The sequence below is a fragment of the Bos indicus genome, chromosome 13 (genome assembly GCF_029378745.1).
Source record: "Bos indicus isolate NIAB-ARS_2022 breed Sahiwal x Tharparkar chromosome 13, NIAB-ARS_B.indTharparkar_mat_pri_1.0, whole genome shotgun sequence".
Classification (NCBI taxonomy): Eukaryota; Metazoa; Chordata; class Mammalia; order Artiodactyla; family Bovidae; genus Bos; species Bos indicus.
Window position 1 is genome coordinate 59499188 of NC_091772.1, and position 15386 is coordinate 59514573.

General features: G+C 45.0%; 1 protein-coding gene across 2 annotated transcripts in view; it reads right to left on the reverse strand.

Moving 5' to 3' along the window:
• RTF2 (replication termination factor 2) overlaps positions 1–15386 on the reverse strand; it is a 43296-nt gene that overhangs the window by 19926 nt on the left and 7984 nt on the right. For both annotated transcript variants that reach the window (XM_019972153.2, XM_019972152.2), the window contains exons 4-5: positions 14721–14860; positions 6900–6978 (exon numbers count right to left, since the gene is read on the reverse strand). In XM_019972153.2, the coding sequence (XP_019827712.2) occupies positions 6900–6978; positions 14721–14860 (219 nt within the window). The remainder of the gene's footprint in view (positions 1–6899; positions 6979–14720; positions 14861–15386) is intronic.

Genomic DNA, 15386 nt, shown 5'->3' on the forward strand with positions numbered 1-15386 from the left:
GCATTTCTGTAACAGCGAGATAAAAAATAAGAATAATAAGATAAAGACAGGGACTTCCCCCGTGGTCCAGCGGCTAAGACTCTGCCCTCCCAATGCAGGGGGCCTGGGTTCTATCCCTGGTGAGGGAACTGGATCCTGCATGCTGCATTAAGACCTGGTGCAGCCACATAAATAAATAAAAAACAACTTAAAGGTACAGAGGAATGAAGGGGGCTTCCCTGGTGGCTCAGTTGGTAAAGAATCCTCCTGCAGTGCAGGAGACCTGGGTTCCATTCATGAGTTGGGAAGATACCCTAGAGAAGGAAACAGCAACCCACTCCAGTATTCTTGCCTGGGAAATCCCATGGACAGAAGATCTTGGAGGGCTACAGTCCTTGAGGTTGCAAGAGTTGGACACGACTAAGCAACTAAACCACCACCACAGTGGAATGAAGCAGTGTGAGATTTGGGGAAGCACAAGCTGGGTGTTAGTGGGGCATCAGGGCACCTCCCAGGAGGCCAAGACAAAGCCACAGCCTCCATGGATATGAGAACCAGTGGGAAGCTGCCGCACTCTCTACCCTGAGCCAGCCTCTAACTGTGTTTATTCGTCATATAAAAAAAACAAAATCAAATCACATGTAAAACAAAGTCTGAACAACGTTTCTAAGGATTGTATCTTAAAGGTGAGACAAATAGGGGTCTTGAGATAATTTCTCTAAGTTTCCGGGAACAGAACCTGCTTGTGAATATGTAGAGTCTACTGTTCAATTTTCCTATTGTGTTTTCCTTACATGTAAAAATTTAAAGCTGCCAGTGCTGTATGCTATATGATTTCCTAAGGCTTACTATTCACCGAGACCATGAAGATGGCAGAAAGGAACAACTGGAGGAGGCTGGGCCCGAGAAGCAGAATTCACCACCCGCTTTTGAAGTTCCTCCTTCTTTATTTTCTCCCCTTTCCACTCTGCTTGCTCCATGATAAAAATAAAACAAAACAAAAAACCAGTGTATAAGTGTAAATTTTTGTTTCACTTCTGACTTTAAAACATCCACACCCTGTGCTCAGTTGTCACAAAGCCTAACTAAATAAAGCCAGGTCAGCAAGCCAAATGCTACTGCCCACACTTCTATTGATTAGTGCTTTCCAACTGTGATGCTGGAGAAGACTCTTGAGAGTCCTTTGGACAGCAAGGAGATCAAACCAGTCAATCCTACAGGAAATCAACCTGGAATACTCATTGGAAGGACTGATGCTGAAGATGAAGATCCAATACTTTGGCCACCTGATGCAAAGAGCCGACTCACTGGACAAGACCTTGATGTTGGGAAAGACTGAGGGCAGGAGAAGAGGTTAACAGAGGATGAGATGGTTAGATGGCATCATCGACTCAATGGATATGAGTTTGAGCAAACTCTGGGAGATAGTGAAGGACAGGGAAGCCTGGTGTGCTGCACTCCATGAGGTGGCAAAGAGTCAGACATGACTGAGCGAAGGAACACCATCACCACCACCGTTAACATCCAGGTCAGCTTCTCAAGCTGACCTGTGCATACAAATACCCTGGGAGGCTCTTGTTAAAATGAAGTTTTCAATTCTGCAGGTCTGAGGAGGGGCCTGGGAGTCTGTGTTTCTTTTTTTTTTTCTGTGTTTCTTAAAAAACAAAAGCAAAACCCTCCCAGGTGATGCCAGTATTCGCAGGACCATGGCTCATGTTTTGAGTAACAAGCACACCATTTATTTTGCAACCCGTGGTTACTCCAATGTGTTTCTTATTACAAGCAGGGATGAACACAGTAGGGAATACTATTAGTTTTGTGGCTAGTGCTTTGTTTACCATGAAAACAGAAAAACCTAGCAACTACATCTCTTTGGTCTCTGTTTCCTGAAGTCAGGCGCACAGTGTGTATTTTAGAACACAGAACCAGGGCAACTTCGAACCCTGGAGTCTCTTCTGGTGAACCAAAGAGCCCAATGTCCATGGGATTACAGAGGGAAAGTGGAGAAAGTGCACACCATCAGCATCACTCCTGATACTGTTCTTTTTTTAAAACATAACATTCCATCGTGTTTGTTTACATGTTTATTCCTTCCTGTTTCCAAGAAAGGTGTTCTTGTGCAGAGGAAACACAGTTCTAACCACTGGACTGCCAGAGAAGTCCCTGACACCGTTTTAACGACACTGGTTCCTCTAAATTTCAGACGTTTTCTAAAACATGAAAAATACTTGCTTTAGATTTCCACACTGTGGCCTTATCTCCCTTCATTCACATTTTCACAACGCACCACAGCTCCTGAAACTGCACCATCATTCCTCCTTTGGGTACTTGGGCAGAAATGGTTGGTGTTCACCTCTTCTTCTGGGGTGTCCAGCTAGAACGCAATCCCTAGGCTCCTGCAGGTAGGTGTGGTCACCTGACTAAGTTCTGGCCAATGGCATGTGAGCAGAAGCAGTAAGTACTATACCCAGGTCTGCCCCATAAAATACAAGGCTCTCAGTGTTGGCTGCGTGAGTGACTGAATGAATGACGCCCACCAAGGGCACCACAGACTGTCCCAGGCTCTAATTTTCTAAACCGTATAGTGTTATCAGTTGAATTATGCTCCCCCACCTCCCCAAAAAGTCCTAACCCCCAGGATGTTACAACGTCACCTTCTGCAGATGCAGTTGGTTAAGATGCAGTCACTGCGTGGGCTGGTATTATTATAAAAAGGGGGGAATTGAGACACAAAGACACGCTCCACAGAGGGAAGACTGTGCAAACAGACACAGGGACAGGCAGCTATGGACAAGCCAGGGAGAGAGGTCTGGAACAGATCTTCCCCTCGCTGCCCTCGGGAAGAACCAGCCTGGCCAACACTGTGACTGCAGACTTCAAGCCTCCAGAAAGGTAAGAAACTAAATGTCTGTTAGGTCACCCAGTCTGCAGCGCCTGGTTACGGAAGCCCTAGTGAACTAATACGCAGAGTACTCAACCTACCTCTGTGTGCAAGGGCAATTTTTAAGGAGATGACCTAAGTGAAAAGAGTAAAATATTACTCTTCTGATGACAGACTGATTTTTAAGGGAAGCTGGTCCCTAAGGTTGGTTCCTGGGTTATATAGCCAGGGTCCCGTCTTGACTGTGGGCAGTCTCGGCTACCCTGCGGCCCCTGTTAGGTGGTAGGAGGAGCCAGCACTCTGGTTCTCATCTGGTCTTGGCTGCTGCTTGTGCAATCCTGATGAGGTCATTTCCCCTCTCCCCCTGTTTCCTTCCCTTCCCTTGAAGAGCTGGATGGTGACTTTCAGAAGGTGACTAGCACTTTGTTCCGAGACACCAACAGAATGACTTTACAGTTCCCGAGTGGCACTGCCTTTCCATGAAATCACATCAATTTTTCTGCAGAGCACACTCCTGTTCGCACACTCCTGTTCTGCTGCAGGCCTGTCACAATGGCTACCACCAAGGACATCCAGGGTCAGCCAGAGAAGAAGACAACTGCACACCAATCTAAGAGATGGTCACCCACTGTGGGTCAGGAGAAAAAGCCTGATTCCTTTAGATCACTGAGCCTCCCAGCAGAAATCAAAAACAAATGAAGAAAGAAAAGAAATACGTGAGGGCTCCACACTAATCCTGAAATCCTGACGTAGGGCCTGAGGTCGGGAGCGGGGACTTAAAAAACCACTGCGGTGACTCTACAGCGCGGCCTGGGCTGGGAACCACTAGTTCAGGGCATCTGACTGCTTTAAGATTTCAGCTTAATTTCCCACCTTCTCATATTTACATTCTTTCAAGCAAGCTTCCAGAGTGCACCTGTGGATGTGTCTGACACAGACAACGCCTCACACACTACTTGTTAAAACGCACACACACTTGAACACAGAGAGGTTCCTTTCCTGCTCTTGGGAACCCCAGGCCAGCTGAGTTCCCTCTCCTTCACGACGCTTCTCTCACAGGCTCCTTTTTGTTACTTGCTCTTGTTTAGTCTTTTCTCTCTGTCCATCTTGCACAGACCTACACACTGTTGCCCCCAGGGGTCTCTGCTGCTGCAAAGGTATCAACAGCCCCCGACGACAGCATTGCCCTCCCGCCTCCACCCCCGGGCAGCTGCTCCTCAGCCTGGTGCTCCTAGTTTTCACCAGGCAGTCTGACTCACACCCCTGGCTTCTCCCTGCTCCTGAGCGGCCCGGGCAGTGATGGCACCTCGAGCCCCCACCTTCTCAGGCTGCCTGGGCACTTCCTCTCCTGAATGCGGCTGCAGCTCTTCCTCTCCCACCTATTGCCACCCCCACAGTGCGCCCACCATCACTAATAGCATCTCTCAAACTGCAGGCCTTCCCCTGCCTAATGTACTGTCAGCATCTTAATATTTTTCTTTAAATCTACCCATCGCTTTTACTTAAATTTACTTGAAACATTAACTTGATCTTGCTAAGCATAAAAATAGTGTGTGTGTGCACATGCTAAGTCACGTCTGTCTCTTTGCAACTCATGGACTGCAGCCCACTGGGTTCCTCTGACCATGGGATTTAGGAAGCATAGAAATGCAGAGAACAAATCTCTGGAGGCTCTGTCTGCCTAAGCTCTGCGCGTAAGGCCCATTCTCCTGGGAGCTCAGTGAGTATTGGAGATGCGTTAAAACCACCCCAGGACCAAATGGAGACTCCCTGCAGGGCAGGCACATGACAGAAGGTGCGGGAAACGGGAGCTGCCGTCCTGCCACGCAACGTCTCGTGAGGATGTCTGGGGTCCTTCCTGTGGTCCCCGCACCAGCACTCCTACGCTGACAGTGACGTCCCAATCTCTGGGAAAGCCTGACTGATGAGAACACGCTCTGCCTCCAAGGCCTACAACAAATACCTCCTCCTTCATAAAGCCATTTATCACCAGCATGGCCAGAAAGTTCTCCGGCCCCTCAACTCCAATAACGTCCTTACATCCACTTGGCAACTGGCCTCAAGAGACAAAGAAGGGAATGGCAACCCACTCCAGTGTTCTTGCCTGGAGAATCCCCATGGACAGAGGAGCCTGGCAGGGAGTCCACAGGGCTGCAAAGAGTTGGACACAACTTACTAACTAAACAACAACAACTCAAGAAACGAAGTAGAACACAATTTTTCATATAACTTGATTCCTGCAGGACTGCAGTCTCCTTAAGTGCAAGGACCAAGTCATCCACATCCCACTTTCCCTGGGAACCCCTGTAACATCATCTTTAATACCAGAGACATAATCAATACTGGACGATAAATGACACGGATTGATTCCTAAATGCATTCTTTAAATTTCTCTTTTTTTGGTAAAAGCTTAATGAGATAGATTCCAAATTTTGTGATGGGCTCGATCCATAATCACCCCAAAGTGGAAACAACTAGATGCTCCCCAACTTCTTCACCAGCCATCACCTTCTGTCTGCCTTTGAGCCTCAAATTAATGAAGTCACATTTCAGTGAGTCCTCCTCTGCGTCTGGCTTCTTTGCAGAGAAGTCATTCTGAAACTAAAGTCATCCAGCTTAGCTGGAAGCTGCCCCCAGCTTCCCACTGCTCTGAGGATAAAATCCACAAGCCCCCGTGTGGCCACCCGGGCCTACGGAAGGTGACCCCTGCCTAGCCCTCCACCTCACCCACTTCTCCTCTCCTGTCCCCACCCTCCACCACACTTTCTGTTCCTTCAACTAGCAAAACCCTCTGCCACTTCTGAGCTTAGGCGCAAATGTTCTTCGGCGAGCTCCTTCCTGCCCTCAGGTCTTAACTCAAATCTGCAGAGGCACCCCATTCCACAGTTGCCAGGATGAGGCTGGCCCATGACATTTGTTTTATGAAAGCTGCTGAATCAAAGAATAACTCACAACAGGGAGAAACCATCCTGGGAAGCCTAATGAAACCCAAGCAGAGCTAATGTGGGTGAAAAATGCAGTCAGTTGTTGGCATCCATGACATTAAAATAAATGCCAGGTTCTCCACGGACAGGTGGAACACCAAGACACAGAGGTCCCAGGCTCTGCAGCAACCCTGGAGAGCAAAGTCCTCTGTACCCTCTCATGTGAGCTGAGCAGGCACTCTTATATCACGTGTGTGCTCATGGGTGTGAGCGTCTACTGAGGACGTCCAACATGCCTGGACAGAACAAGGCGAGGGTGAAGAGACAGTCAAGCCCTGCTCGCACTTTCAAACGTGTCCCAGCGGAGCACAGGGGATGGTGAGGGCAGTGGAGACACACTGTGAGCCTGCAGTGACAGACGCACGCCCTTACATCCTCGTCCCAGCTCAAGAACGCGCGCTGCCGAGCATGGACCCTAACGTGAAGGGGCCTCAGGTGCTGGTGAGGGATCATAATAGGTTCATTAACTGGAACGAATACACCACTGGCGTGGATGTGGATACAGGGGGAGGCCGTGCACGTATGGGGGTAGAGGGTCTGTGAGAAACCCTTTACTTTCCTCCTAATTCTGCTATGCACATCAAACCGCTCTAAAAATAAAGTCCTATTTATGAAAATAAAAAAGAAAATGAGAAAGAAGAAACTCTTGTAGTCCAGTGGGAAAAGTACCACACAACCAGCAAGTACATTCTGATGAGATCCGTGGGATAACCAAGTGCCCAGGGAATGGGGAAGGAGGCTGGGTTTACACAGGAAGCAACGGCTCTGAACTAAGGTTCTGAAAGCAGGCCTCCACCCACTAGAGGGAATAAAGGCACCAGACAGGACAGGTGGGCAGGGACCAGAGGTGGTCTGAGTCTCTACCTTAAAGCAGGGGATAGAAGATGGAATCAAAGCAAGGATGGGGATGGAAGGGTTTTATGCAGAGAAGCAACTGATGAGATCCCTGTCTCAGAAAGAATTGAAAGATGCTGAAATAACACACGGAGGGAAGGAGCCCAAACCATCTGATGTCTTCAGCTACTGAGAAGGAACAAATGATGTCAACAACTCACCGTGTGACAAACTTCTGCTTTGATCTCTTTTAGGGCTCGCTCAGAAAACACGCAACCACAGCACCGGAGGAAGCAAAACCTGGAGAGAGAATCCAACATGGAGAATGACTTAAATAACAACTTAAAAATTATTACCCACATTATCGATTAATATTTATTCTGTTTTCACAAAGGCCAAGAACCACAAAGAGAAAAATGATTATATCTGATTCCCTTAAGAAAAAAAAATCAGTGTGTCCTAAATAAATAAGTAAGTACAGACCCACACATGAGGTATCCCCCACTTTTTGAAAGTTTGCTTTAGGAAACTTCATTCTTTACAAAGACCTACACTTTCATTGTTTCAAAAGACCTACATGAGCACCTATTTTTACTAATGGAAAGAAATTCAAAGTGAATTTTTCCTTCTATGAAATAAGGCAAAAAAGCAGAAAATAGCGTTCAGTGTTTGTTTTGCCGAGAGCTGTTATATAGGTAGCTCGCACTCCAAACTCCTTCCAGCTAACCACATTCACCATCTCAGCATCAAGCTGCCACAGCTCTGAATTATGTCTGTGAGCATCAGGCCTTCATCCCTATTTAACTTGTGCATGTGTAAGCAAGGTGTGTCCTAAGGTAACTGCTTCTTCATTTTATAAGAAAAATTCTTATAAAAATTCGTACAAATTTAGGGAAAGCTCTACTTTTCAGATAGAGGAAGTGAAGTGAAGTGAAGTTGCTAAGTCGTGTCCGACTCTTTGCGACCCCATGGACTGTAGCCTATCAGGCTCCTCCATCCATGGGATTTTCCAGGCAAGAGTGCTGGAGTGGATTGCCATTTCCTTCTCCAGGGGATCTTCCTGATACAGGAATCGAACCAGGGTCTCCCACGTTGCAGGCAGACGCTTTACCGTCTGAGCCACCATAGAGGAGAAACCCGTATATTGAAATTAAAACCACAAACATAGGCAACAGTTCCACTCCCACCTCCTTGCAATAATCCTTTGGAAAAAAACACTAACGATAAAAATAAATAAATGAATTTTTTAAAAACTCCACAAGAGTCAAAAGACAGAATACGAACTCAGGGAGAAAATATTCTAAATATATATGAGACTCAAGAGTTTTTTTTTTTTTTTTTGGCCACTACATACAGCATGTGGGATCTCAGTTTCCCAACCAGAAATTGAACCCACGTTCCCTGTATTGGAAGCACACAGTCATAACCACTGGACCAGCAGGGAAGTCCCAAGATTCAGAGTTTATGAATATTCAAAATGGTCTTTAAAAGCAATAATAAACAATACAGAAAAATGGGCAAAGGGCCTTAACATGTGGTTGACAAGAGAAACGTAAACGGTCAGAACACATAAAAGATGCTTAACCCCCATCTGTGAAGAGAAGCGAAAAGCAAAGGAGAAAAAGAAAGATATAAACATCTGAATGCAGAGTTCCAAAGAATAGCAAGGAGAGATAAGAAAGCCTTCCTCAGTGATCAATGCAAAGAAATAGATGAAAACAAAAGAATGGGAAAGACTAGAGATCTCTTCAAGAAAATTAGAGATACCAAGGGAACATTTCATGCAAAGATGGGCACAATAAAGGACGGAAATGGTATGGACCTAACAGGAGCAGAAGATATTAAGAAGAGGTGGCAAGAATATACAGAAGAAATGTACAAAAAAGATCTTCACGACCAAGATAATCACGATGCTGTGATCACTCACCTAGAGCCAGACATCCTGGAATGCAAAATCAGGTAGGCCTTAGAAAGCATCACTACGAACAAAGCTAGTGGAGGTGATGGAATTCCAGTTGAGCTATTTCAAATCCTGAAAGATGATGCTGTGAAAGTGCTGCACTCAATATGCCAGCAAAGTTGGAAAACTCAGCAGTGGCCACAAGACTGGAAAAGGTCAGTTTTCATTCCAATCCCAAAGAAAGGCAGTGCCAAAGAATGCTCAAACTACCGCACAATTGCACTCATCTCACACGCTAGTAAAGTAATGCTCAAAATTTTCCAAGCCAGACTTCAGCAATACGTGAACTGTGAACTTCCAGACGTTCAACCTGGTTTTAGAAAAGGCAGAGGAACCAGAGATCAAATTGCCAACATCCACTGGATCATGGAAAAAGCAAGAGATTTCCAGAAAAACATCTATTTCTGCTTTATTGACTATGCCAAAGCCTTTGACTATGCAGATCACAATAAACTGTGGAAAATTCTGGAAGAGATGGGAATACCAGACCACCTGACCTGCCTATTGAGAATCCTATATGCAGGTCAGGAAGCAACAGTTAGAACTAGACATGGACCAACAGACTGGTTCCAAATAGGAAAAGGAGTACGTCAAGGCTGTATATTGTCACCCTGCTTATTTAACTTACATGCAGAGTACATCATGAGAAACGCTGGGCTGGAAGAAGCATAAGCTGGAATCAAGATTGCCGGGAGAAATATCAATAACCTCAGATATGCAGTTGACACCACCCTTACGGCAGAAAGTGAAGAACTAAAGAGCCTCTTGATGAAAGTGAAGGAGGAGAGTGAAAAAGTTGGCTTAAAGCTCAACATTCAGAAAACTACGATCATGGCATCTGATCCCATCACTTCATGGGAAATAGATGGAGAAACAGTGGAAACAGTGTCAGACTTTATTTTGGGGGCTCCAAAATCACTGCAGATGGTGGTTGCAGCCATGACATTAAACGACGCTTACTCCTTGGAAGGAAAGTTATGACCAACCTAGATAGCATATTGAAAAGCAGAGACATTACTTTGCCAACAAAGATCCGTCTAGTCAAGGCTATGGTTTTTCCAGTGGTCATGTATGGATGTGAGAGTTGGACTGTGAAGAAAGCTGAGCGCCAAAGAATTGATGCTTTTGAATTGTGGTGTTAGAGAAGACTCTTGAGAGTCCCTTGGACTCTCCAACCAGTCCATTCTGAAGGAGATCAGTCCTGGGTGTTCATTGGAAGGACTGATGCTAAGGCTGAAACACCAATACTTAGGCCACCTGATATGAAGAGCTGACTCACTGGAAAAGACTCTGATGCTGGGAGGGATTGGGGGCAGGAGGAGAAGGTGACGACAGAGGATGAGATGGCTGGATGGCATCATTGACTCGATGGACACCGAGTTCAGTTGAGTGAACTCCAGGAGTTGGTGATGGACAGGGAGACCTGGTGTGCTGCAATTCATGGGGTCGCAGAGAGTTGGACTTGACTGAGCGACTGAACTGAACTGAACTGAACCCCCATCTATTAATTACACAAACGCATTTCAAACAAAGACACATACTGTTTTACCGATCAGGCAGTAATGAAAGAGTCTGAAGGTGACCAGCTGGAAACTGTCTGGGGAAACAGGCACATTTGTGGGTGGGTGGGTGCGACACACTACAGGATTTCAGGAGGACGACTGGCAGCACTGGGTAAAGCATCACTCTTCTGAATTTCTCCTACAGAAACATTCCCTATGGAAACAAGTGTTCAGTTCAGTCACTCAGTTGTGTCTGACTCTCTGTGACCCCATAGACTGCAGCACGTCAGGCTTCCCTGTCCATCATCAACTCCCAGAGCTTACTCAAACTCATGTCCATCGAGTCAGTGATGCCATCCACCCATCTCATCCTCTATCATCCCCTTCTCCTCCCACCTTCAATCTTTCTCAGCATCAGGGTCTTTTCCAATGCATCAGTTCTTTGCATCAGGTGGCCAAAGTATTGGAATTTCAACTTCAGCAGCAGTCCTTCCAATGAATATTCAGGACTCATCTCCTTTAGAATGGACTCGTTGGATCTCCTTGCAGTCCAACGGACTCTCAAGAGTCTTCTCCAACACCATAGTTCAAAAGCATCAATTCTTCAGTGCTTGGCATTCTTTATAGTCCAACTCTCACATCCATACATAACTACTGGAAAAACCACAGCTTTGACTAGATGGATTTTTGTTGGCAAAGTAATGTCTCTGCTTTTTAATATGCTATCTAGGTTGGTCATAACTTTTCTTCCAAAGAGCAAGTATCTTTTAAGTTCATGGCTGCAACCACCATCTGCAGTGATTTTGGAGCCCAAGAAAAGAAAGTCTGTCACTGTTTCCACTGTTTCCCCATCTATTTCCCATGAAGTGATGGGACCGGATGCCATGATCTTAGTTTCCTAAATGTTGAGTTTTAAGCCAACTTTTTCACTCTCCTCTTTCACTTTCATCAAGAGGCTCTTTAGTTCTTCACTTTCTGCCATAAGGGTGGTGTCATCTGCATATCTGAGATTACTGATATTTCTCCTGGCAATCTTGATTCCAGCTTGTGCTTCCTCCAGCCCAACGTTTCTCATGATGTACTCTGCATAGAAGTTAAACAAGTAGAGTAACAATATGCAGCCTTGACGTACTCCTTTTCCTATTTGGAACCAGTCTGTTGTTCCATGTCCAGTTCTAACTGTTGCTTCCTGACCTACATATAGATTTCTCAAGAGGCAGGTTAGGTGGTTTGGTATTTCCATCTATTTACTAATTTTCCACAGTTTGTTGTGATCCACACAGTCAAAGGCTTTGGCATAGTCAATAAAACAGAAATAGATGTTTTTCTGGAAATCTCTTGCTTTTTCGATGATCCAATGGATGTTGGCAATTTGATCTCTGGTTCCTCTGCCTTTTCTAAAACCAGCTTGAACATCTGGAAGTTCATGGTTCACGTACTGTTGAACCGTGGCTTGGAGAATTTTGAGTATTACTTTGCTAGTGTGTGAGATGAGTGAAACTGTGCAGTAGTTTGAACATTCTTTGCCATTGCCTTTCTTTGGGATTGGAATGAAAACTGACCTTTTCCAGTCTTGTGGCCACTGCTGAGTTTTCCAACTTTGCTGGCATATTGAGTGCAGCACTTTCACAGCATCATCTTTCAGGATTTGAAATAGCTCAACTGGAATTCCATCAGCTCCACTAGCTTTGTTCGTAGTGATGCTTCCCAAGGCCCACCTGACTTTGCATTCCAGGATGTCTGGCTCTAGGTGAGTGATCACACCATCATTATTATCTGGGTCATGAAGATCTTTCTTGTGTAGTTCTTCTATGTATTCTTGCCATCTCTTCTTAATATCTTCTGCTTCTGTCAGGTCCATACCATTTCTGTCCTTTATTGTGCCCATCTTTGCATGAAATGTTCCCTTGGTATCTCTAATTTTCTTGAAGAGACCTCTAGTCTTTCCCATTCTATTGTTTTCCTCTGTTTCTTTGCATTGATCACTGAGGAAGGCTTTCTTGTTTCTCCTTGCTTGTCTTCAGAACTCTGCATTCAAATGGGTATATCTTTCCTTTTCTCCTTTGCCTTTCGCTTCTCTTCTTTTCACAGCTATTTTAAGGCCTCCTTAGACAACCATTTTGCCTTTTTGCATTTCTTTTTCTTGGGGATGATCTCGATCACTGCCTCCTGTAGAATGTCACAAACATCCGTCCATAGGTCTTCAGGCACTCTGTCTATCAGATCTAATCCCTTGAATCTATTTCTCACTTCCACCGTAAAATTGTAAGGGATTTGATTCAGTCATACCTGATTCAGTCATACCTGAATGGTCTAGTGGTTTTCACTACTTTCTTCAATTTAAGTCTGAATTTGGCAGTAAGGAGTTGATGATCTGAGCTACAGTCAGCTCTTGGTCTTGTTTTTACTGATGGTATAGAGCTTCTCTATCTTTGGCTGCAAAGAATATAATCAATCTGATTTCGGAATTGACCATCTGGTGATGCCCATATCTAGAGTCTTCTCTTGTGTTGTTGGAAGAGGGTCTTTGCTACGACCAGTGCGTTCTCCTGGCAAAACTCTTGTTAGCCTTTGACGTGCTTCGTTTTGTATATTAAATATACAAACGAACTCCAAAATCAATTTTCTAGTGTGGAGGTCCTACAAATAGCACCAGGGCAAAGCCAAAACAGGCAAAGCTCAATGAACTGAGAAGAGAAAAAGGAGAAGAGATTAACTAACAAGTGAAAAGAAAATCTAGGGGAAACCACAATCGGAGCAATGTACTGCAGGTAACCCCTGCTCAAGACCCCAGAGCTGAGACTGTTTCTGCTAAGTTCCTCTTTTGGGGTGAACCATGGTTTCCTTAAAAAGAAGTGGGAAGTCAGATATAAAAGGTCACATAGTGTGTCATTCTATGGGGCTGGGGAGGAACGGGGAGGGACTGCTAATGGGTAGGGGGTTTTTGAACTAGATGGAGGTGACAGCTGCACAGCACTCTGACTGGATCAATACTAAATGCCGCTGAAACATACACCTTAAATGATAAATTTCACATTATGAAATTCACCTCAAAATACTGTGTATGTACACAACACACGCACAGAAGAAGGTTAGTGGCAAGTCTCATTCCTCAGAATCTCTCTCGTGAACTTTAGCCTTTCATTTTACTTTTCTTTTTTTCAGCTTTATTTAGGTATAATTGACAAACAGGAATTGTATATATTTGTGTACAACTTGATGATCTGCTATATGTATAAACTGTTAAGATAATCCTTGCAGTCAAGCTTGTTAATATACCCATCACCTCACGGTTCAGTTCAGTCGCTCAGTGATGTCCGACTCTTTGCAACTCCATAAACTGCAGCATGCCAGGCCTCCCTGTCCATCACCAACTCCCGGAGTCCACCCAAACCCATGTCCATAAAGTCCGTGATGCCATCCAACTGTCTCATCCTCTATCGTCCCCTTCTCCTCCTGCTCTCAATCTTTCCCAGCATCAGGGTCTTTTCAAGTGAGTCAGCTCTTCGCATCAGGTGGCCAAAGTATTGGAGTTTCAGCTTCAACATGAGTCCTTCTAATGAACACCCAGGACTGATCTCCTTTAGAATGGACTGGTTGGATCTCCTTGCAGTCCAAGGGACTCTCAGAGTCTTCTCCAACACCATAATTCAAAAGCATCAATTCTTCGGCGCTCAGCTTTCTTCACAGTTCAACTCTCCCATCCATACATGACCACAGGAAAAACCATAGCCTTGACTAGATGGACCTTTGTTGGCAAAGTAATATCTCTGCTTTTCAACATGCTATCTAAGTTCGTCAAAACTTTCCTTCCAAGGAGTAAGTGTCATTTAATTTCATGGCTGCAACCATCATCTGCAGTGATTTTGGAGCCCCCCAAAATAAAGTCAGCCACTGTTTCCACTGTTTCCCCATCTATTTCCCATGAAGTGATGGGATCAGATGCCATGATCTTAGCTTTCTGAATGTTGACCTTTAAGCCAACTTTTTCACTCTCCTCCTTCACTTTCATCAAGAGACTCTTTAGTTCTTCTTCACTTTCTGCCATAAGGGTGGTGTCATCTGCATACCTGAGGTTACTGATATTTTCTCCTGGCAATCTTGATTCCAGCTTGTGCTTCCTCCAGCCCAGCGTTTCTTATGATGTACTCTGCATATAAGTTAAATAAGCAGGGTGACAATATACAGCCTTGACATACTCCCAGGGTCACCACTAAACGTAAACTTTAAGAGAAGTCTAAACGATTTCCATTCAGACTATCTGAAGAATATAAACTTTAAAAGTAGAAGATCCTTGGGACTTAAGTTTTCCTTCTCCACAAACCCATGAAGCCTTAGGTTATTTCATTTCAGAGCTGGGTGATCGGTTCCTCTGGTGTAGTTTTCCACATACAATGTACATATGTCTCTTAGATGGCCATGTACAGATGTGCCAGAACACTCCAGATTAGGTGCAGCACTTCCCTAACCAAAAGACACCTTAGAGAAACCAGTGTGATTATGAAGTTACAGCGTAGTTCATAACAGCCCTGGGATTACTCACCCAGAGTCCACATCACCTGTCTACATTGACTACCTACCTGTGTCGGCCGTTCATTTCCAAGCCCACGACAGGGCAGATGAAACGTGCCCGCTGGAGGTCATCATGCTTGTCACCTTTAGTGTTTCCTTTATCGCCTTCCCAGGCGGGGTTGTCAGAGAGCCTCAGTTCTGTCACATTCTGTGAAAAAACATCAACAATTCCTTTGACAAATGGATCATCCTTAGCCTTAATTATTGTTCTAGTCTCTTCCCCGGAGAAGGCAATGGCACCCCACTCCAGTACTCTTGCTTAGAAAATTCCATGGACGGAGGAGCTTGTTAGGCTGCAGTCCATGGGGTCGCTAAGAGTCGGACATGACTGAGCGACTACACTTTCACTTTTCACTTTCCTGCACTGGAGAAGGAAATGGCAACCCACTCCAGTGTTCTTGCCTGGAGAATCCCAGGGACAGAGGAGCCTGGTGGGCTGCTGTCTATGGGGTCCCACAGAGTTAGACACGACTGAAGTGACTTAGCATAGCATAGCATAGTCTGTTCCCATCCAAACCTCTTTTTCTACTTTCCTTTTGCATCAATTAACACAGAAATGAAATTAAGCCATAAGCTGTGATAGAAAACATTTTTTAAATGTACTGTCTAGCAGATTATTAATTTCTATTTTACAAGCGTTTTGCTAAGTAAGGCAAAGGAACTTTGGACATGAA